Source organism: Hemicordylus capensis, chromosome 8 (assembly GCF_027244095.1).
Source record: "Hemicordylus capensis ecotype Gifberg chromosome 8, rHemCap1.1.pri, whole genome shotgun sequence".
NCBI lineage: Eukaryota > Metazoa > Chordata > Lepidosauria > Squamata > Cordylidae > Hemicordylus > Hemicordylus capensis.
In genome coordinates this window covers 1,465,520-1,488,711 of record NC_069664.1, presented here as the reverse complement: position 1 = coordinate 1,488,711, position 23,192 = coordinate 1,465,520, and the positions used below count along the sequence as shown (strand labels likewise).

Sequence of the window (23,192 nt, the reverse complement as noted above, 5' to 3'; positions counted from 1 at the left end):
TTCTTCAGGGTCTAGCCCCTCCGCCTTTCCTGGGGTTGAAGATCTGAGTTGAGGAGGTAGCGCCTTGCCTTTTGGTGTCAGGATGCACCCCAAGGAGACTCTCCTTGGGGGTGGGGGGTAGTAGGGAAATGTTCCAGCAAAAGCCACTGAGATCCAATGGACAATGAGCATCCAGAGCTGCTCAGGGCCTCCCTCCCAATGAGCCTACTCAGGAGGAGGAGGCCCACTGTGGCACCTGGATTGGGGCCAGCCTGAACTCCAGGGAAGGGTGGGGCTCCTGGCTCCTACCATCACCCCTCCGTTTTCAGCCAGCCTGCTGGTTCAGCAGCTCTTGCCTTCAGTTGCTACCTTGCTAAACTCAGGCGCGGCTCCTTGGGCACCTGCATCTAAATGCAGGCGCTGAACACAAAGGCACCCTGTAGCTGCTGAAGTCTGTTTTTGGACTCTTGGTAACGTGTTTGTAAGATGCTTGTGTTCCTGGAGACGCTCCTGAAAGGAGTAAATGCTCTCACGTCTCGTAAATCAGTGGAAGGTTGGCAACTACATTTGGCAGCTGCAAATGCAGCCTGCAAGGGGCAGAGCTGAGCCTCCAGTTATGTGTCGGTGGGGAGGCTGGGGCCATCCATCATTGGGATGGAAGTTGGCATGTTGCAAACTACAGGAGTCCATTTTCATCTCTGAAATTCTGGAGTGTATTTTGTCCAGCAACCAGGACCCAGAATTTGCTACTGACCTCCTCACTTCCCACTAAGATTTTGCAGTCCAACAGTATAATTACAAAGGCTTTGAAATGCTGGAGAGCTGGAAATGTTGGGGTTCTAATTTGAGGTGTATGTCCTAAACAGATGTTTTGATTATTTTCTTCTTCTTCTTTTTTTTTACTACTCTTGAAATATTTTTTCTAAGGTGGTTTCATCTTAAGTGGCACAGCGAGGAAATGCTTGACTAACAAGCAGAAGGTTGCCAGTTCAAATCCCCACTGGTATGTTTCCCAGACTATGGCAAACGCCTATATCGGGCAGCAGCCATATAGGAGGATGCTGAAAGGCATCATTTCACACTGTGTGGGAGATGCCAAACCCCTCCTGTATTCTACCAAAGACAACCACTGAGCTCTGTGGGCGCCAGGAGTCAAAACCGACTCGACGGCACACTTTACTTTACTTTCCAATTAAAAACACAAATAACAACCATCTCCAAATAATCACAGCAATTAAAAGCTGGCAGCTAAAAACCTTAAAATACCTGGGATAATATTTTTTAAGTCTCTGCCTGCAGGGCAGGATTAATGTAGTAGCAAAAGTAGCAAATGCTACAGGGCCGAGGCCCCACATTTTCTAGGGCCCCCCACTGCTTGTTATCTTATCTCAGTTATCTGGCTCTGCAAGAGCTAATAGATTGAGCTAATCATTTGGGGGGGGGGCTTCCTGAGCAGGCATTGAAACAAGGCTACAGTTGCAGAAGCTGAAAATCAGTGAGTTTATGCAGGAGGCTCCCTTCCCTTTCAAGTTTCCTCCCTTCTCCCTGCTCTCTGCCAGCTGTGGATGCTGCTGTTCTGCTCAGTCTGCTGAGCAAACAATCTCATTTCAAAGCGAACTAAGCATCTTTTCCCAATCATTCATTCATATTTCAAAAAGTGAGCAAAAATGGAGGGGGATGCATATGGGGGATGTTTTGTGAAATGGGGAGATATCTGGCATAAAATCACTCTGTGTGTCTGTGATTCTGCTGGTGGCTGTGACTGATGTTTGCTTTGTTTATATTATTAATTCCTAGTAAGAAATTGGGATGACTCCATATATACCATCCTGTTGTCTAGTTTGAAATGGCTTTAGTGGTTGCATATATATTGGCTAAGGTTAGTAGGCAACTTCTCTGTCTGTTTGGCATAAATGGCATTGAATGGGATACATTTATTGGAGACATGTGGCTAAACGTCAGCATAAATATGAATATGTTGTATGCACATCATGCATATATGTGTTTTGTCATGACACTTGCATCCTGCCCTTCCTTTAAGAGGCTCAGTGTGCATGATTCTTGCTTCCTACTTTTATTCTTACTACAGTCCTGTGAGGGGGGTTAGGATAAAAACTTTTGCTGTAAATTGTTGTTGTGATTGCTTAATTGGTTAAATGCCTGCCAATAAACAGTAAACTTGGCCTAATAATTAACAACCTATAACTACATAGCCACCCCCCAGTGTTCCCTCTAACAGGAATTCCCAAATGTTGGGTAAAAACAGATTGAACAATCTCACTCTAATGAACATTGAACATGAACTTCTTCATGAAATAGACATTTCAGATATCATCAAGAAATTTGCTCATGCTAAATCTAGAAAATGTAACTTCTAAATTGTAGTTTTCTTACTTTTGACATTTTGAAATTGATACCTACAACATGTAAATGTAAATAATAGTATTACTGAAGTGTAAGACATTTGCTGTATTATCTGGCTGTATAGCAAATGAAAAAATGAATTACTTTACTATGTAAGTAAATAATTTATGCTTTAATATTTATGTTCATTTTTAAAAATTTGGGGCCCCTTCATAACATATGCTACAGGCCCCACACTAGCTTAACCCGGCCCTGTCTGCCTGGCACTTAAAAGGTAATTCCTTGGTATCAGGTGAGCCTCTCTGAAGAGGGAATTCCCTAACTGGGGCGCCTTCTTGCCAGTCTTGGCTCTCTGTCCCTCAAATAAGTGTCTGTCTCCAGGCAGGATCAGGGCTGCACTGCACAGGGACTGGTGTAATTTGCTGCCCCAACGCAATTTGTGGCTGTGGCAAAGTGGAGTACACACACGCTTAGCCTAGCACAGTGGAACCATTGGACTGGGCCGTTGTGGGTTTTGTCTGGGTTTGGAAACTCCATCTCTCCTTCGCTTTTCAATGGGGAACAAATGTCAAATGACATTTGACACAAATTGCTCCTGTATCTTTTGTTTGGTAATGGCGTGCAGAGAACTTGATTGATCCGTTTCCCACCCCCAGAATTTATATGGATGTTGCATTAAGATCGTGTAGCCAGCTTTTCCCCATGGAAATTGATCTTCTGTGTGAAATGCTCATCTCATAACCTGTAGTTCAGTGGATGTGTTTCTTGCTAAGCCTGTAGGCTGCTAATGGTACAGCCCATCTCTTGGCTGCTGGTTCATTTTCCTTCCCAGTTAATAGAAGAAGGGTTGTCTAATTGATAGGGTATTAAAAACATCCATATTAACTGGCATTTGCCTCTTCTGTCTACATTTGCTGTTTACAAGGCACTTTGCTAGATTGATTAGTACCAAACAAAGTCATTAGCTTCATTTCTCCACAATGAAACCCACATGAAACAGAAATGGCTTAAGCGGGACTTAATGAATTTTGCTCCTGCCACGTCGTTATATTCATATTTACTCCAATCTCCATTTGGAGAAATCTGATTTTCAAGAAAGTATCAGTGTGGTAGCTCCCACAGAACAGGGATAAAAATAAAATGGGGCTAAATTAAGCCCTGGGATTCCACAACATTAATCTGCCTGCAGGCTGCTAGGTAGGCAGTGCCATGAAGTTAATTGCTTGGAGAAGATCATCTCTGGCAACTTCCTGCTATGATCCTTAGACTTGCTGAACCCTGGGCCTGAATACATTCTTAGGAGAGGGGCAGAGGCACACTCACAGTTGTGTGAAGGCAGTGTCACAATCCGGGACTCCAAAAAGACATGGCAGGTAGAGATTTCCTTGCCAGCACTGAGGATCAGGGTGGCATATGCACACCCAGGAGATATCTGTGTCCCTCAGTAAGACAGCATCTTTGTTTTCTAGTGATTTTATGCTGAATCCTTTTCAGTTGCCAGCTGTCTTGGGCAGTTTTGACTGAGAAACAGATTAATCATGGAAAGAAATAATAATAGAGTCATGGAATTTTAGAATTAGAAGGGGCCTCGGAGGTCTCTAGCCCAGCACTCTGGTCCGTGTAGGAATCAGGTGGCTAGCCAGCCTCTGGGTGAAAGCCACCTCTAAAGGAGAAGAGCCCAACCCAGGCTGTTCTATGGTCAAACAGTTCTTGCAGTTTGGAGATTCAGGTCTAGCCTAAACCTTCTAATTTCTGGTTTGGGTCCTGGTTTTGCCCTTGGGAGCAACCAAGGACATAAACTGTAAGCTTTGACTGTTGCTCCAGCCTGGCTAATGAACAACTTTCATTAATGAAGGTGAACAACCTTCAATGAACAACCTTCATTGGTCCTTCTGGGTCAGACCAAAGACCCTGCTTGGCTCCCGGGAAACTCACCAGCAGGGCATGAAGGCATTACTCCCTGCATGCTATGGCCACCCCCAAGGAACTGGCATTCAGAGGTATATTCCTTCTGAACCTAGAGGCTCTTTCTAGCCGCAAGGACTGAGAGCCAGGGTTAGACCTGCCTGCTTCCTGTTCATCTTTCTAGTCCCCTTTTAAAGGCATCATAGGTTCTAGCTGTCATTGCATCTTGTGACCGAAGCCCATGAACCATGCAATTGATTTATTGTCCACTGAGTAATTATCCATTAATTATATAATTGGGCTGTATGAAGCCGAAGCATCGGAAATGTCCTCCATGATGTGTCTGGTGGTTCAGAGTCATACACGCTAATCATAGGCATCTTGACAGCCAGGGTTCACCCCTGGGGGCCTCATTCTGCACTGAGCCAGCTCATCATTGCAGGCAATGGGCCCTGTGAGAAATCCTGGCGAGACAATGGTGGAGAGCCAGAGAATACCCGCCGAAGGAGCTAAACTGCTCATCAAGTGGGCAGAGCCCCTGCTGACTGAGCCAAGAGGCACCTTTGGAGCTTACATTGAGCAGGGGGAGAGCAACTGGCCCTATCCAGCCCCAGCACAGCATCCCTGCAGTGGCTTATGAGAGAGGGAGAAGAATTTCATTTTAGATGGTGAGCCCTTTTGGGACAGGGAACCACCTTGTTTGTTTTTTCCCCATGAAAACCGCTTTGAGAATTTTGTTGAAAAGTGATGTATAGATATTCTTTGTCAGAGTTGCAGGGCTAGTCAGGCCCAGGGAGCAGAAAAGGCTGCAAACAGCTGAGCTCTCCTGCACACCAGGCCAGTTGGCTCCCTGGGCTCTGTCCAGGGTCCTGAAAGACCTTCTCACCACCACCACCACCACCACCTCGCTTCCTGATTGGGACTGGGACTGCTTGCTGTCCTGATACCCTGCTGACCTATCTAGAGGCTGATTTCCCAACCAGCATGAACAGATTCTGTGTACACTTACGAGGCTCAAGTCGCAGCTTCAAGGAGTGCAGTTCCTAGTCAGGACCGTGCTGGTCACACCAAGGCCCAAGAAGTGGTAGTTCTCCTTCATAACAAATAAATAAATTAGAGGTCCTCAATTCTTTTTTTCTTTAAATCCTTAAAAATATACCCAGCCTTTTAATCCCAAAAGGTTTAAGAAAAACACAATTTGTTTTATTTTAGCAATTCTCTGGGGAGTAAACCAAGGAGGACTCCCACATCCTTCTTTCACTTGCAGTTTGTAGGCAGGTTGGTGTTCACAGCATTACAAGGCTAGCCAACCTGAGGCTCTTCAGCTGTTGCTGGACTACAACAGCCAGCATCCCCAGCTGCAATTTATTGCAACCAAAGATGATAGGAGTTGTAGTCCAACAGCTGGAATGCCTCTGGAGGTTGTATTAGGAGGAGGGTTCTCCTTTTTTTGGATTAACTGAAAAGGAAAAGGATCTCCTGATCCTTTCCAGGAACTCATTCTAGGACAACCCTACACAGTCCTATGCATGAATCAGTTTTGCAAGTCACTGGCTATACTCTAAGGACATTAACACAACCTTAACTGGGCTTTGGAATGCACTCCCTGATGTAGTAAGAGCTCCCCATCTCTGGCAACTTTTAAGAAGGCACTGCAGACATATTTGTTCACCCAGGCTTTTGATTTTAATCAGCTCTTCCCTGGTGGCAAAGGCTTCTTATTGAACCACGGCAATGAGTTCCATGTCTGAGCGTTTCCCTGCCTCTCTGCCAGTTCAAACGGATATTCCCAAGCTTCGAACCCCCTCTCGAAAACGAGTCATCTTTGTTTGTGGATGAGGCTTTTATATAAACAGTGAAATTGCTTATTGATGATTTTCTGTCCAACAATATTCCTCCAGAGGCTTCTTGATTTCTTATCTGGGACACTCTTCAAGCCTATTTATGAGGCTTTATTATTACCTGAGCCTCTCGCAGGAAACCAGCTTGCCAGCCAATTAAAGAACAGCACAGGCTTGGAGTATGCTGCGTTGCTGCCGTTGACTACTGCAATTCCCAGATGAAACGAAGTTGTGAAGCCAATAAGCTGCCATCCTCCCAGGCTGAATCTGCATTTCGGCCGGCATGAAACATCGTCATTGGGAATCTGCTGAAAAGGCAGCAAATCATGTATCATTTTCTTTCAAAGAATTTTTATCCTGCTTCTCTATCAATGATGATCAAAACAGTTTAAAAGTTCCATTAAAAGGAGAGCAAAACCACTTCTGTAAACAAAGCCCAATTTATGCAGCTTACTAGAGAAGCTGCGCGCAGACATATAAAAACACCGCCCCAGCAGGGAAGGCAAACAAATGATAATCCACTCAACTGCAGTGGGCGTGTTGAAACAGCCCGACAGAAGCAGCCAGCGATGGAGCCCAGCAAGCCTCCCCCAGGCAAACACAGTGGGGGGGGCTGCTGTTGCCTCTAAGGTGTGCAACTGCGTGCCCAAAATTCTAGCACCCCCTCAGCTGTTTTCAGCAGCCACACAACCCTGCACTGTGGCAGCTGCTGCTTTTGTTGGCTTTCCATGCCCCCTCTGCCACGTTGGCTCTTGCCTGGCCAGAGCAGGAGAATCAGCTCTCTCGTGCAAGCAAGAGAACCTCTTCTCCCACTCTGGCCACAGCAAGGTCCCTACTGAAAATGGCAACAGGCACGCAGGCTCCTCCATAATGGTGTCAGGGTGCACACGTGCACCCGTCGCCATTTGTGATAGAGCTGATTTTCCCCAAAGAGCCATGGTTGTGGCAGCAGGGGAAAGGTGGCCGTAGGAGGGGGGACAGCTGGGTGGAGGGCTAGGGTTTTGTGTCAGTGCGGCGATGGGGAAAAGAAAGGCGGCATCCCCCCGAACTGGTATTGGGCAGTGAGGGGAAGAAGAAGGGGAAAGGTGGCACTTGACACAGACTGTGCAGCTGCTTGTAAAAACTAGACATCCCTGCTATGTAGGTAAGGCATTGGAAAAGCTTCTTCCACTCTCTGAAAGACATTTTGAGGTGCCCCCCTTCTTCCCCGCTTCCCCACCACACCGGCCCCCAGTCCAGTCGAGCTGTTTCTAGTTGTTTTGAGAATAGCTGACCTCTTGCTGGAATTAAGGATGCTGGAGAGCTGTGCTCCTCCTGACTCCCCAGGCCAACTTCACTTGCACCAACTCCATCCATTCTTGCTCTCTAATTATGGGGCAGCAACAGGTAATCTGGGAAGGGGGAACCAGCAGAGACTGCCTAGCTGGACAGAAGAGTCCGTCCTCCCATGCCATACCCTTCTGACCTGTTTGCACGTGAAGGAGGAATGAAAGGACTCCTCTCTCCTTCAAGGGGGACTGCGCCCAGAAAGGAATCCAGTTTGGGGCCTGTTGTTGTTTGGTACAGACAGAGAAGGGACTCTAATATGGCACAGAATTTGGCAAGGCTGCTGCACTCATATCTACATAACATATAGCTAAAGCAAGGAAAATAATGCTGAATTTGATTGCATAAAATGACTTACATTTTTTATTGTGAATGATAGAAAATGGTATCTGCCTGATCACGACTTTAGATTTGGAAATAAACACTCTTATTTTCTGTTTTAATCTGGTTTTGATTGTTATATGCATAGATTTAGTTATTTGCAATTTTGACCCTTTTAACTATGAAGTTTCATTGGGTGCTGCTAATCACTGTTTTAATAGAACAAGGTGGGGGTGCGCGTGTGCATACGCATGGATGGCATTCCTGAAGGAAAGAGTGGGGAGTGTTTGGCCTATACTTTAGTAGAGGAATGTTCATCTTGTTTAACCTGCAGAAAAGAAGAAAGCTGGTTTTGTGGTAGCACACAGGAATTGTTCCCTTTGCTAAGTGGGGTCTGCCCTGGTTTGCATTTGAATGCAAATTTAAAAGGCAGTTAACCACTATGTTCAGTGACTTAGTACTTAAACCACCCTGAGCCATTTTTGGAAGGGCGATATAGAAATCAAATAAATAATAAAATAATGACTGTGAAGTGATAGAGAGTAACAACCCAATTTTATAGATAGATTAGAATTGTAAAATGCACTTCTTTCCTTTCATATTTATCACATGTGGGTGTGTGTGTGGGTGTGTGTGTGTGGTGGGGGGGTAATCTATCATGGCACATAATAATGCACATGTGCGTACACTGCCTTGATGCTGCTGCCCAGAACAAAACTCATTCTGTTCACTGATGGGGAAAAAATAGCAGGAACCTTGGTGGGCAGTGGGCGAGTTTTCTGAGCACAGCGGCACGAGAGCAGGGCTCCAGTGTGCCCTCTCCGGACCCTGTGCTTGCCTAGAGCACCCCACTTTTTAATGACCGAAAGGGCTCCATTTTCACAAAAACAGGAATGTGTGTGCAGACACCAGAATGCGCATATGACACAACATCTGAATACAGCTATGATGTAGCATCATTCTGAGCAAGCTTCTGAGTTCAGGGAAGAGTCTGCAGATGGGTCATCTGCTAGGATTGGTGTGTCCAGCATGCTTTGATTTAACACATTCTCTACCCTCCCCCCTCCCCCCACCAACTTGGACATAAAATGAAATTGTAGTTTATTCAAAAGTGAAAGTGCTTAATTTCTGATCCTTACATGTGAAGGAAGAGAAGAGGTCAAAGGAAGTACGTCATGTCTGAACTAGGCCTGTAGTTTTCTGTTGCCTTAAAGATGTGTGGCAGAATCGTGTGCACGCTTGCTTCTCTGGTCTCACTGACATCTCAGGTTTTGACTATTTTTAAAGAACAACCTGTTTGACCACAGGCTGCTGCAGGATGAGAAACAAAGCATGAACAGACCTACCCTGAGTGCCAGTAAGACTTTGCTCCAGTGTATTACGCTCCCCGCAAAAAGCCATCATTGCATATTTAGCTGCCACTGAAGTTGATCCAAACCTTTTCTCTGCAAAGAAGCTGCGATATGCGGGATGCAAGGAGTTAATAAGCAACTTCCCTGATTTTGCCAGAATGCCTGCTGTTCTCAGTGAACACAGGATGGTGTTGATTAATGCCATTACGATTAGTATTTATCATCAGCATCTGTTCTCTAGCTAACAACTTGTATCTGCTTATTTTAACAAGAACGGGATGCATTTTCTGCTGCTCACATTGGGCCCATGATCAAGGAAAATGCCAGGTGAAATCAGAATTTAGAAATAAGCCCATTTTGCAAATGAAGGGGAAAACAGCTCTATATTCATCTGTGACAATATCCATCTATCTCCTGGTCGGGGACAATGTAGAGGCAATTTCAAGGCTGTGGTGGTGGTGTGGCTGTGGCTAGAATCACAGGAAATACTAATGCTTGTCCATCCAGTTATTGTCTGCTTGGGCCTTCCTAACAGAGTGGGCCATCTGAGGCAGGATCTGTGGTTTGGCTGCCTGTTCATAAACATCTGCTTGCTTCCATTTGTGTCCTACTTCTCTGTTTTGAAATAAGGCGAACCTTGCAAAGATGCCACATATCTCTCTTACGAAGGAAACAAAGCCTGCAGTCCTATGTGCAGTGCTGAGCACCACTGAACACAGTCGGATTTATGTCGGACGTATGCTCTGCCGGATGTATGCTCTGCATATCTTTTAGCTTGGGGTTCTCACTGCTTGAAGATGTGGGCAGCCCTGTACCGCTCCTCAAGAGACTGGACCATAAACTGTGCTATTCTTGGTCACGGTTATCATGGGGATTTCTTTTCTGTTGAATGTCTTATTATAAACTGAGCTTTTTTGTATCTCATTGACTGACTATTTAAAAATGAACAAATCTTTAAGGAAAAAATGAGCGCTCCTCAAGCAGAATTCCTAGCCTGTGCAGAATACTTATTTGAAGGAAATAAATCTTGAGGTTGCTGGCACTCTGCAAAAGATTTCCCCCCCAGGACTAACCCCAGAAAAGGGGGCATAGAAACATAATGGTGCGTCCATCTTTCAGAAGATGCACGTGCTCACATCACGTGTGTGCCCATCTCACGTGCATGTGCACGCATGCGACATGCGCATGCGCACCTGGGACTTCTGTCCACTTCTAGCCAAGGAGAGGGAAGGGGCGGCAGGGAGGTACGCTGCTGCCCCAAAGGTTTTTACCGGTAACAAGCGCCGGCAGGGGGAAAGCGGCGGGAGGGGTAAGTGCACCCTCCCCTGCCCTTAAAGTGGCACCCCATCCCCTGGCATCAAACTTCGAACCAGCCCCGTGTTTGAACATGTTTGGAGGCCCTTGCACATCCCTACTGAGTCCTCCTCCTGGCTTGCTGCATCCAGCCAGTTCCCTCTCCTGGAGAGCGCCTGGCTCCCCTCCTCATCAGCTGCCTTGTCTTTAAATACCCCCGTGCAGAGCGGACAGGGCTTCAAGTCGACTTCCAGCTCTGCCCCCTTCCTGACCTGGCTTCCGGTTTCCTGCCCCACCCAACCTAGCTGTCTCCCTAGACCTGTTTCCTGCAGCTCCCCCTGCCTTGCCCTCTCAACCCCACTGGGATCTGACCAGCCTGGGCCCTTCTCATCCCCGCTGCCCCCTAAAGGGAACGAAGCCCCACAGGAGGGATGCCACGCCCTTCTCCAGGCTCCACAGGGCCACCCAAGCGACCAGGCAACGTGGCATCCCGACACAGTGATCTCTTCAGTAGTGCAATTATGGCTTTACAGGACATGTTTTAAGAGGAATCTGTCCAGCAGAAACTACTGGAGCTTTTAAGGAGGCAGAGCAGGAAGAGCTGGGGATGGGGGGGGCGGGGGGTCAGCTTCCTAATGCCCACTGGTGCTAAGGAAGTTAGCATCCAAGGACATTCAGAAATGGACCTGTTGAGCACATTATTTTTGACCTCTGCTGCTATACTGGACCATTGAGGACCAACTCGGAAATGATGGAGGTAATCTTAATTTCTCTGAACTTTCCCTGCAGGCCCTTTTCCCATCCTGATCAGTCTCAAAGCTATTTCCTGGGGGGCTGACAGTCATTTGTGCCGGACGTTGCTGCATATGGGAATCGCTGGCCATCGCTCAAAACAAACAAAAGGAGGTGGCGAGAATGACATGGTGAAGCCTCCCCTTTAACCAGTTCTCCATCTCTTCTTGCAGGCAATTGGCTTGGTGATGGCCTGGCTCTACTGGCAGAAGCTCAATGACATTTATTCCAGGCAGGACACTGTGGATTTCAGGAGCCTGGACACAAGCGACTTCAACTTTGCCACTCTGGACCTCTCTGGGGCTGGCTGCTGCTTGTGCTTGCCCCGAGAAGGCGGCTACCTCCCAGTCTATGATAAAGATGACAATGCGGGAGACGACGCCATCTGCCAGAGCAAAGTGTGACATTCTCAGGTTGCCTGAAGAATCAACGTCCAAGAGACCAGCCAGTGCTTAGTGCATCCAAAGATGCAGGACAGCCAAGTGTGAAGTGGGTTTTTCCCCGTTTCTGTCTAGCAGAGCAAGAGAGGGTGTCAGCAAGAGTGTTTTGTCTTTGGAATGCCAAAGGGGTGAGCAGTGTGTTGCTTTGAGGAGCCCTCCAGTGGGCTCCATAAGGGCCATGAGAAGACACACCGGAGTCCTTTCATGGCCACACCTGTTGGTCTTTTTTGTCCTCTGGCAGCTCTTGTGTCGCCCCCCCCCACCAGAAGAGCATTACAGCAAGGGCTGAGGATCAGCATCAGCAATGGGCCCCGCCAGGGCCCTGGGGCTCCAGCAGCTGCCTGGTGGTGCTGTGTGCTGGACCTAGTGCACTTGTGCTCATGTGTGCAATGTGCATTAACGTTTCAGGGCCAATATGTGACCTGAGAGAAAAGTGCTTTGATTTTTGGAATTCCACACGTCTTTGTATATGTCTCTCTTTTGCAAATAAACGTGATGGATTTGAAAGAAAACATAATCTTGTTTTTGTCTGTTTCATGGAACCTGTCGCAGAAGTGTTAGACCAGAAATGGCATGCAAGTTGTCCCTTTTGGCACCCTCCCTGAAATATTAAAATGTTTCCTCTCTGATCCACACGTCTATCACTGGCTGCTAGTCTGGTAGCCATGGGCCACCTCCAGCCTCGGAGGCAAGGTGCCTCCGGATCCCAGTTACTGCAGGGGAGCAACAGCAGGAGGGAGGGCCTGCCCCACTCACTCCTTGCCTGTGGGCTCCCCAGAGGCAGCTGGTGGGGGCCGCTGTGGGAAACAAGAGGCTGGACTAGATGGGCTGCCTTGGGCCTGACCCAGCAGGGCTGCTCTTATGTATTACCTCTTATGAGAAATAGTTGAACATAGTCTGGGGAGACCTGAACTCGAGTTCCACCCCTGCCTCCTTTGACTTTGGCCTTGGGATAGCCCATTATTCCAGTAAATAGCATACCTTACAAGGTTTCTGTCAGGTGAAAGCGCACATGACATATTAAAGTGCTATATAAATTATACATATATCCAGTGCAGTAAGATTGTTTTCCTTTTAAGGGCTTAATCTTGGACAGAAATGATTAAGGACTCAACTCACCCTTACCAGACTTGACAGTGTATATATGACTCTCTTAAAATGGCCTCATACTTATTTATGAGTCTCCATCTGATCTTTCCGGAGACCTTCCTCCCCTGGAAGTTTCCACCTTGTTTTGTCTGACGGCTCTCCTGCTAGCTCTGCACCTTGTCAGGCGGAAACAGCCTCATTCACAGCACTTTGATGTCGTTTATTTGCCTCTCTCTGCCCCTTGATGTATAATGCATGGTGCAGAACGGCATAAATCATTCAGTGTGGATTTCATACCTTACCAGATATGACTTTATACAGGAATCATTTCTGTGGATGGATTTCAAGGGTAAGGCTGTTCAGAGGAGAAGGGAAGAACCCCCAAGGCTCACACATAGCCCAGGTGTGGATTCGCCAGGTTGTCCTGGGAATAGCCATGCGCCCAGACTCGAGCCTCCTGGATATGCATGAAACTGCTCTCCTGCACTCTTCCCAAGTACAGCCCTGACTCCAGAGCGGTGAATCACTCTGCCACAATCGCCTGCCTCGTAGTCATGCAATTGTTGGATGCCTCCAGCATGCATGATTAATTCACAATCATGTTGCATTTATGTATGCAGACGCTGACTGCATTATCCATGAGGCAGCATCGCTGAGAGAATGGTATCTGCACAAGACATGCAGCTTGTCTTTGTGCTGTGTGGGCGTTGGGTGCCTTTGTCTGTGCAAGGATCATCCACTGCTCGTACCACCAGAGAGGAGGGGAGCTCACTCGTGGGGCCCTTGCCAGGTTTCCATCATGGCCTCAACCTTGAGCAACAGTGAGGATTCTGAGCCTACAGGGGGAGAGCCAGGCAAATTCTCAGCAGCTGCTGCCAAGGTGCAGGGCGTAGGACCCAGCAATGAGGATGAACCAGGCAATTAGGAGCCCCAGGAATCCAACAAGGACCCTGAGAGATGGCCCGACTCGCCCCTGGCTGGGCCCAGACTGACCAGAAGCCTCTTGCCCTTCAATGGCTGTTCACGGATGGAAGGAGTGCATCAGGTGAGATCTGGCCGAGAGGCAGCAGAGTCTGAGAAGCAGAGCCATGGACAGTGGCCACTAGGGGTCGCAAGTCCAATGCTAGGACCAGGAGAGTCAGGCATATACCAGGAGTCGAGCCAGGTGGGCAGTCAGGAGCCGAGAGTCAGGAACAAGCTGAGGGTTAGAGCCAAGTATCAGAAGGCCAAGACAGAAGCCAGGAGTCAAAGCCACACCAAAGGTCAAGCTGGATCAGCAGTCAGTTGCCAGAAGAGGCAGGAGTCACGCAAACAGGCCAGGAAACACACTCTTTCTCCAGTCTGGACAAAGAGCAAAGAGATGTTCACCAGGCAGAGGGACCTTGATACCAAGGCAAAGTCTGATCAGGGCAGGAAGACTCCAGTGGCAAGCTTCCATCAACAGAGGCCGACACAAAGCCTGGAGGCTGAGTAAATGCTGCCGTGTAAGAGATCCCCACTGGAGGCGGGGGACAGTAGAGATTCTGACTCTATTTTACTTACTTAAAATATTTATACCCCACCCCCCCAGTACACTACTGCTCAGGGCAGTAACAATAAAATAGATAATAAAATAGATACAATTGGCTGGGCTGGGCACAGATCATCTGCGCCTCTAGTTTGTCACCTGTTGCCTCACCCACCATCGCCATTTTGTCTCCCTCCCACCTGTTGCTGCCTCCTCCTTCCCCCTCCCCCCAGCCCATCCTGCCCGGCTGCCTGGCTGTCCCCGCCGCCTCCTTCCACCTGTCCCCTTTGCTGCTTTTGGTGCCCCCTGCTGGCTGCTGCTATTGCCACCATTTTCTTCCCTCCTACCCGTGCCTACCTGGCAACTCTCCGAACTCTTGCACGAGCTGCCACACATGGGATTAGCCACGGATATGTCTTTGAGAAATATATATAAAGAAAGATAAAACAGATACATTATACATCAATAAAATACAGAATACAATATACAAATAGATACAATATACAACAATAAAATAGATATAATCTGCAATAAAAGTAATAAAATTAACCAAATTAAGTAAACAAATTTAAAGTCAGGCTAAAAACCACCATCAGTATTACATTTCAAATTAAAAGTTATTTTAAAAGCTAAAAATTGAGAATTATAAAAACTCAAAACTCTAGGAGCTCTGACGGGCTTCAGGCCTGGGAACTGCCTGTTTGAAGTCCCATACTCTGCAGCCAAGGGATGGCTCCTGAGAGAGGCAGTCAAGGCCAAGAGGCTCTGTTGGAGCTGGGACTCCAGTGGACCAATGGGCTGCCTTCATTTCAGCGAATAGCAAGGAAGTGTCCTAGAATTTTTGAGCTGGAGGGTAGGGATGTGTGAAACATTTCAGGTACAAAATGATCTGTACCTAAAACAGCCCGTTTCAGATGATTCATTGCCGAAATGAATCACCCGATAGCCCACCCAAAATGTTTTGGAGCTGAAATGAATCGCCCCTGTTTCAGCTCCGAAGCTTTTGTCATTTCGGACCTCCATTTTGAAATCGATCAAGTGCTTCTGCTTCTTTCTCCTCCTCCATTTTAGAGTTTGACATCAGTTTGAATTTCCCGCCTTTCAGCCTGCCTTTCCCGCCGCCTTTCAGCCCCGCCATTGACCATTGATCTGCACCAAAGATGCCCATATTTGGCTATGCAGGGGCAAAATTAACCCCCATTGGCCAGGGAGGGCAAGGGTGGGGGGATTTTCGGAGAGGTTTTGCACAGGAGGGCATTTAAAGGGCCAGCAGTAGCCGTTTTCTTCCTTTCTGCTGCCTCGTGTGGGAGAAGAGAGAGCTCTATTGCCTGATTGCTCAGCCTTGCTGCCCTCCATCATCCATCATTGCCTCCGTTTACCCAGCATTGCTACTACTGCTGCTATAGCATTGCAACGCCATTGCTCAGCCTCGCTGGCTCCCAGCTTGCCTCCCTTTTCTCCTTCATTGATTTAGTTTCCCAGCCTTTGCCCCTTTTTTGAGGGGGGGGGGAACTAGATTGGGAGAGAAGGAGGAGAATTCTTTTCTCCACTTTTTAAGCTGCCTCAGCCTGTGCCGTTCTCTCCTGCTTTTTTGGAGAGAATTGGAAGAAAAGATTTTCTCCCTCTGATTTCTTAAAAACGTCTTCCTGCTGCTGAGAAGATCATCACTGCTGCCTGCCTGTGTGCAAGCAGCTTCCAGCCACACCAGCCCCAGCCCCACACCAGCCCCACCTGTGACCAATTTTCCAGAGAGGCTGCCCCATCTGAAAAGGAAGGAAGACAGACTGGCGGGGCCCTCAGAAGTGTGGACTACAGAGACCCAGCATTTGGAGAAGCCTTCGACTGAGTGAGAGTGGCCCAGCCATTTATACTTTAACACACACACACACACACACACACAACACCATTACACACACACAATGGACCGGGTCTCACGATCAGTGAGACCCAGTTTTTACCAGTGAGTGGGAAGAGCGGGCTAAGCTCACGAGCGGGCAGGGAGCCCTGGGCGGCTGGATCGGCTGCCCACACAATGGCCGGCTCCGTGACGGAGTCAGCAGGGGGGTGGGAGGAGCGGGGGCCATGCGGCCCCCACAAGCCCCAGTATGCCCTGTGTGACTGCGCAGGGCATACCCCCGAGCCGGGAGGTGGCTTTTCGCTTCCCGGCCTGGGGTCTACTCATCAGTAGGCATGGCGTGAAGCCGCACCGCGGCTACTCACGAGCCTAAAAAGCAGGTTTGCTGGAGCACTCGCTCCGCAAACCAGCTTTTTAGCAGGGGTTCTCGAGCGGGTTAGCCACTCCAGAACCACCGGGCTCGGCTGTGAGCCCGGTGGTTCTGACGACCAACAAAAATTGGGCTAGGCTCTCCTAGCCCAATTTTTGTTGGTCGTGAGAATCGCCCCAATGAATTGTGTATTTGGGGTTTGGGGTTTTAACTGAATTTAAAAAGTTGTGTGATATTTAGAATAGGTTTTAAATAGAGGTTCAATCTGTGTAACTTTAGGGATCCCCATTAGCTAGGTGGTTTAGAGGGTAGCGTAGCCTAGTGTTTTAAAAAAATAATTCTTCTTTTCCCCCCTTCCAAATATTTTTTTTTTGCACCTGCATTTTTTTTTAAAGAGAAGGAGCCTGTCTTCCACCAGTGCTACAAGCATCAAAATAAATTAATTCAGCAAGCTCGGCTCTGCACTTTGTGTTGTTTTTTTAAAAAAGGAAGCCATCCTGCACACACACACACACACACCCCGCCGCCCCAGTTCTCTCTCTGCCCATAATTTGTGAATTAAAATGTTGCTTGTGTGTTTGCAGGCCCACACCACACAAGTTACATTGTATCTTCTGGGGCTGCTTGTTTCCTATTGATATTGACATTTGTTGCATCAATCCACCTGTCCTCCTACTACACTTGGATACATTGTAACTGCTAAGTTCTAGCCACAGAATCGACTTTCTCTGACGGTTGTTCTCCTGGCTGAGTGCCAGCCTGAAAAAGGACTGCCCTGCCCGCAGCCGCATTGGCACTCTCCTGCTGATGGCCTCAGCAGCACCGCCCCTGTTCTGGGCCTTTGGGTGCCCCCTGCCCCCTGAGACAACCCCACCCACTCTGCCCCTCGCCCCCACCCCATGCCATCCTTCCCCAAACCAGCTTTTTTTAAAAAGTCAGGGTTTTAAAAGGAAGCCCCCAAACCAACAGATGGCTGGAATGGCAGACAGAGGGAGGGTGAAGGGGACGAGGAGGGGAGGCCCTTTTCCCCTGCTGGTTGTGGTCGAGGGCGGCAAGAGGGGCTTCCTCCCCAAGTCACCCCCAGCCCTGCTTTGGCACACAGGCTGGACTTCTCTAGTGGTCTACCTGGCCCTATGCCAGGGCCTGCGTCCAGGCAGCAGGGAGGGGGGTGGGCACCCCTTCTTGCCAGGGAAGAAGATCTTCCTGTGGCTGCAGAGGTGGAGGCAGTTGGCAGTCCAGACAGATCCACCTGGCCGCCCTGCCCACCGGTCCCTGGGGGGGGGGGAGTTTTCATTGACTATTTTGAATTGATGCTGAGATGGAAATGATGACTGTGTCAATGTGATCATGGGATGCTGGTGATGTGATCAGGATGGTGAGCTGTTGTTCGTGCATTTCTCTTTTCAAATGTGGCTTGGCGTTCACTTGTCTATGTTTAATGTTTGTTGTCTGAGACTTTGCTTTGCTTTTTTCCACCCTTGGAAGGACTGTGACTGAAGCACACAGGCACCCCCTGCCCCTGCCCCCACCCCAAACAGCTGTTGCCAAGGAGGAGCTTGTTGCTGGTGCTACCCTCACAAATGTCTGTCTCACGCAGACTTAGAGAGCACACACAGCATTCTGAGGTGGCAGCCAAATTTTTACCCCTAAACCCACTAACCCTTTCGCAGAGCACATACACGTGCACACACACAGAGGTATGCTATTACTATTGTTCTTGTCCCCCCACCATGCAGTATGCATTGCAATGCAACCCCAAAATGCAATTGTGTGTCTAATGTAACTTTTGAGAGAGCTCATGGGTGTGGGCAAAGGACAGGTTCACTTTCTCTTGACTGTCTTGTTGTTTTTGCAATGAAGATTGGGTCATATTGTGAGTTGTCAGCATTTTTATTCAAAGATAGCTTGCATCTACATAGATTGTGCTCAGTGCTCAGCTCATGCCACAGGCTCTGATCCATTGCAGAAATGTGCCAAAAAATTGTGTGCCATCGTTGTTGTCGTCAGTTCATCACTCTTTCAACTTGTGTAGGTGCCAGATGCGGGGCCCAGGCCGAGCCTTGCTGCTCCACGGGTAGAATGTTGGCCGGGTGCCACAGATGTTGCTGACTGTGTCTCTTTTGCTTGTGCTTGAGGGAGGGTCAAGGCAGGGCACTGTTGTTGGACCTCGGGCCTAGTCTGCTCTGCTGCATCTGTGTGATATTATGCTTGCTTTGGAAACCTGGTTCTTTGCAAAACTCTGCAGTTGTTGTTGTTGTTGTTGTGTGTGCTGTTATGTTGTTCTTTGGGGCAGATTCTGGGCAGAAAGGAGGCATCTGGGGTGGAAGGGTGGGGTGGAGTTGGGTGGTAGTGCCCCAATGGGTGCCTGCCACCACCCAGATTCTAAAGGAATTGGGCAACGGGCTGATTTTTTGTGATTTGTTGACGTTTACGCGTCTTTAAGGTTTTTCTCCATAGGGAATAATGGAGGTTTCAGCAGCCCCATAACTCCACTTGGGGGGCACTGGGGTGGCCCAGAGCGAGTGGTGGTGTAGTACACAGAGGGTGCCAACCACCCCCATGGGTTGCTAACCCATGGGGTACTGGGTTTTGTTGTTTCTGAGGTGTTCTGAGTGTAGATTCTTTGGTAGCATATGAGACTTTCAATGACAAACCATGAATCCACTCTCATTTGCTACCAGAGAATCTACACTCAGAACACCTCAGAAACAACAAAACAAAACAACAAAACCCTGTACCCCGTGGGTACAGGTGGCTGGCACACTCTGTGCACTACACCACCACTCACTCTGGGCCACCCCAGGAAGCAGCTTGGGTTGCTCCTCTCCCCCCCCCCCGCCCCCAAAGGCCGCACTGCCTGCAGGCTGGTGATTCTCTTTATTGAGCAGGGAGAGAGTAACTGGCCCTATCCACCTCCAGCACAGGACCGCCAGTGACTGTTGCTGGTGTCTATCTTATGTTTCTTTTTAGATTGTGAGCCCTTTGGGGACAGAGATCCATCTAATTTATTTGTAATTTCTCTGTGTAAACCGCCCTGAGCCATTTTTGGAGGGGCTGTATAGAAATTGAATAAATAATAATAGCTTGAAGTCCTCCAGTTAGGGGGAGCATGCCCACCCCTCTGATAATTGATTCCATGGGTCAAACTGCTCCTGCTGTTAGGAAGTTTCCTCTCCTAAGAGGTGTTCTCACCCTTGGATCCCCAGATCTTGTTGGTCTACAACTCCCATCTAGGCCTGTGCAAAATCGGGCATGGTCCGATGTTCCTGAAACCTGGAGGGGTTTGGAGAGAGTCTGAACTTGAGCTTGGCCAGCCCACTTTGGATCAGACTTCTCCAACCCCTTTCACAAAAAACCCCCCAGAGCTTTCCAGAGCTCCAAATGGCAGCAGGAGTCCACTCTTTTTTTCTTTTTTCTTTTTAAAGTGATCACAACTATTTGGTGGTGGGGGACCCATCTTCATGTGCATCTCATTTTTTAAAAAAAAGTTTTTTCCAAGTTTTTTAGCCCATTCACTCAGAAGCAGTTGATTTCCAGGTTTCTTCTGCAATTGTCTGGTGTTACGTCACTTCCCTGTGACTCCCTGGTGTGAGAATAATTTTTCTTTCAGGTTCACAGTGAATATTCACGATTATTTTAAAAATATGTTTTAGAGTTTGTCCGACTCTGACCCCAACCCCTGTCCCGACCCAAAGGACTCTGAACCGACAGGGTTGGATTAGATTGGGCCACTCCTGATCCCAACTTTTTGTGTTCATGCACAGGCCTACTCCCCAAGGCCGTTGTGGCTGGGAATGATGGAAGTTGTAGGCCAGTCACATCTGGGGACCCGAGTTGGAGACCCCCCTGCCCTAATAGCTGACTGAAGTCTACTCTCCTGCAGCATAAACCCGTGCAATTTAAATATTTTAAATTTTGTACACTGCCTAGAGATCAGTGTTCCCTCTAACAGGGATTCCCAGATGTTGTTGACTACAACTCCCAGAATCTCCAGCTGCAATGGCCTTTGCTTGGGGATTCTGGGAGTTGTAGTCAACAACATCTGGGAATCTCTGTTAGAGGGAACATGGCTAGAGATGTACGTAACAGGCGGTATAAAAATATGATAAATAAATAATAAATAAATCTGGTCCTGCTCCCAGAATAGTCTGGAGCTCAGATGCCAAGTGATCAGTGGGGTCGTGAAGCTGCCCTCAATGATGTGCACAGCCAAGAAGAGCCACTTCAGAGAGGAGAAAGGACAGCCCAAGGAAACCAGCAGCAGGTCTCACAGTGCCCTCCGGGAGGGAAAATGTGTTCGCAGGGAAAGTGAAAACCAAAAGGTGAGCCCCTTCACCGCAGGGCCTTTCGAATTAGCTGTGAATGCTGCAGATGACAATGGAAGTGTGACTAATGAAGGCTTTCTGAGGCTGCCTTTGGAAGGGCACCAAAAATAGCAGCAGGATGCAGCTGCTGGAGTGGTGTGGGCTGCCCAGGAGTGTAGAGGCACTGTGGGCAGCTGTGGCTTTTGTTGGCCTTGTATCACCTTGCAGTCTGGCCAGGTGTGGTGCAGCGAGGAGGACAAGCAAGGAGGGTGGAGTTGGATGCAGTTATACTGAAGAGCACACCCAGGGGCGTAGCTATAATTGAGCGAAAGGCTTCAAAGAACACGGGCCCCCTGCTCCTGAGAGCCCTCCCTATTTTCTTCATTATCTCCCTCACTCTGGGGGGCCGCCAGAGAGTGGGATGAACAAGGGCCCCCTCTCCTCTAGCTATGCCCCTGAGCACACCGTTGCTTGTTGGTGTCTTAAAAGTGGTCTGTTTAGGGATGGGAAGGGCTTGCTCCCTCGCACAGATCCTCCTCTATTTTTGCTAGGGCACAGCAACTGCCCCATGGAAATGCAGATGACTGAAACTTTCCTGGGTGCTATTTGGTGACTAGATCATGCTTGCGCTTCACATTGTTTAAATCTAGCACTGTGGGAAATTGGAAGAACCATTAAATGGCTGCACTTCTGGGGAGTCCGTTGAGAACTTTCCGAGGACCGGGCTGGTGCAGAGCAGAAATGGCCCTGCCTTTCTGCTTGAAATTCCCATCCAGTGGACAGAGTGGGCAGAATGCTTTCACAACATGTCACACAAATCAATTCAGGGCAGCTCCGTGCGCCGATGAAGGCCCACCACCTCGCGCAGTGGTCTCTGCTTTAACTGATGGCTGCTCTCCAAGGATCGAGAGTCCCTCTCATCACCGACCACCTGGAACTGGAGACTGCACAGCTGCTTAACGGCTTCCTGGAGCTCCATTGGCTCCTCCCTCTGCCATCCTGCCCCACCCTGGCATTAACAAGAGCGGCGCTGTCTGCAGACCGGCCATTTGCTGGGTAGTGTGGTTAACTACACAACAACACTACCTAGCAAACGACCAGCCTGCAGGCAGCACATGGAACAGGAGAGAGAGGAGCAAGCAGCTGCAGGAAGCAGAGGCAGCTGGGCCTCCTTGGGCACCCCCTGGTGTCCCCCCCCCTCCCTGGCTGCTCCTGGACTGAACCTGGGACCTCCTGCCTGCCAAGCTGGTGCTCTACCACTAGGCTACGGCTCTGTCCTCACAGAGGGTACACGGCCCCCATCCAGGCTAGAGAGAAGTGCGTGGGCTGCCGGTCAACGGCTTCTGGCTCGTCTGGGTTCTGCTGCAGTTTGTTTGCCCAGTGCATGCTGGGAGCTTTTGAGGGGGGGCAAGACAGCTGGGTGCCCAAGACTATCTAGCAAATTCCGTGTAGCTTCCTGGCCCTGTAAAGGTCCTTTAGGACTCTTTTTTAAAAAAACGAAGGACCAGTCTGGTGGTTTGCGGTGGCACCCAGGCGGGGGTGGCGCCTTTAAAAGTAAAGCCACATGGCCCTCCTTACCAGTGTGGCCGCAGTGTGACTGCCGGTGGCATCCCGGCCCCCGGCAGCCTGCGCATGGTGGCACGACTCCATCACTCACCTGGCCTTTGTGCGGGCCAACAAATCCCTACCCCACACACACACTACATTTGCTTTGCTTCCAGGGAGTAGACGTAGAAAAAAATACCTGCTCATCTAAGAATAAGCAATGGCTGGACACGGAGAGATCTCCTCACATGCAAACGCCAGAGAACATTGTGGGTTGTAGCACCATCTTGTGGCCCAAATAGGGCACCCTGCATTCAAATGCCTTCTGCCTGCAAGCAGAGAGATGCCACTGAGCTATGGCCCTATCCCCTAAGGGGGGTCTCTTTTAGCAGGCAGGGCTCGTGTGTAGTCATGTGACTACGATACAGCAACATGAGAACAAAAAGTGTCCAGGTCGCGCGTGTGTGTGTGTGTGTATTTAAAGGTGCAGGCACTCTTATCTTGGTAAGATATACCTATAGATATGCTATTAATACATGAAGTCCCTCAGACAATCATCAGGAGGTGCAGGAAACTGCAATATGCTTTGCAGTTGTTGCATAACCCGATGAAGAGTCTCCTCCAGTGGTTACACACTCCTCCTGGATGGAAGCACCCAGAGAAGCACTGACTCCATAGGCAATTTGGGCCCGCCAGCATCTGCTTGCCCACTCACCGCTTGTCACATGCAAAGGGGGTGTGGCCAAGCTCCAGAAGTGCCCGGTGTGTCGCTTCGGAGCCCATTTCCCAACCAGGATCGCCTCACCTGGCAGGTTTTTCCCTCTTCATCCCCTGCCTCCCTGCAGGGAATGAAGGCGGAACCTTGCCCGATGCTGCCATCCCAGCTGGGGAAAGGTTCTGGCACTCTGT

The 23,192-nt window shown here is 48.9% G+C and overlaps 1 protein-coding gene across 1 annotated transcript in view; it reads left to right on the top strand.

Moving 5' to 3' along the window:
* The window catches only part of LOC128333521 (tetraspanin-15-like), a 114,944-nt gene extending 102,824 nt beyond the window's left edge, over window positions 1-12,120 (top strand). Inside the window, exon 8 of the mRNA XM_053269019.1 lies at window positions 11,347-12,120. Coding sequence (XP_053124994.1) covers window positions 11,347-11,577 — 231 coding nt within the window. The 3' untranslated portion in view covers window positions 11,578-12,120. The remainder of the gene's footprint in view (window positions 1-11,346) is intronic.
* Window positions 12,121-23,192: the final 11,072 nt, after the last annotated feature.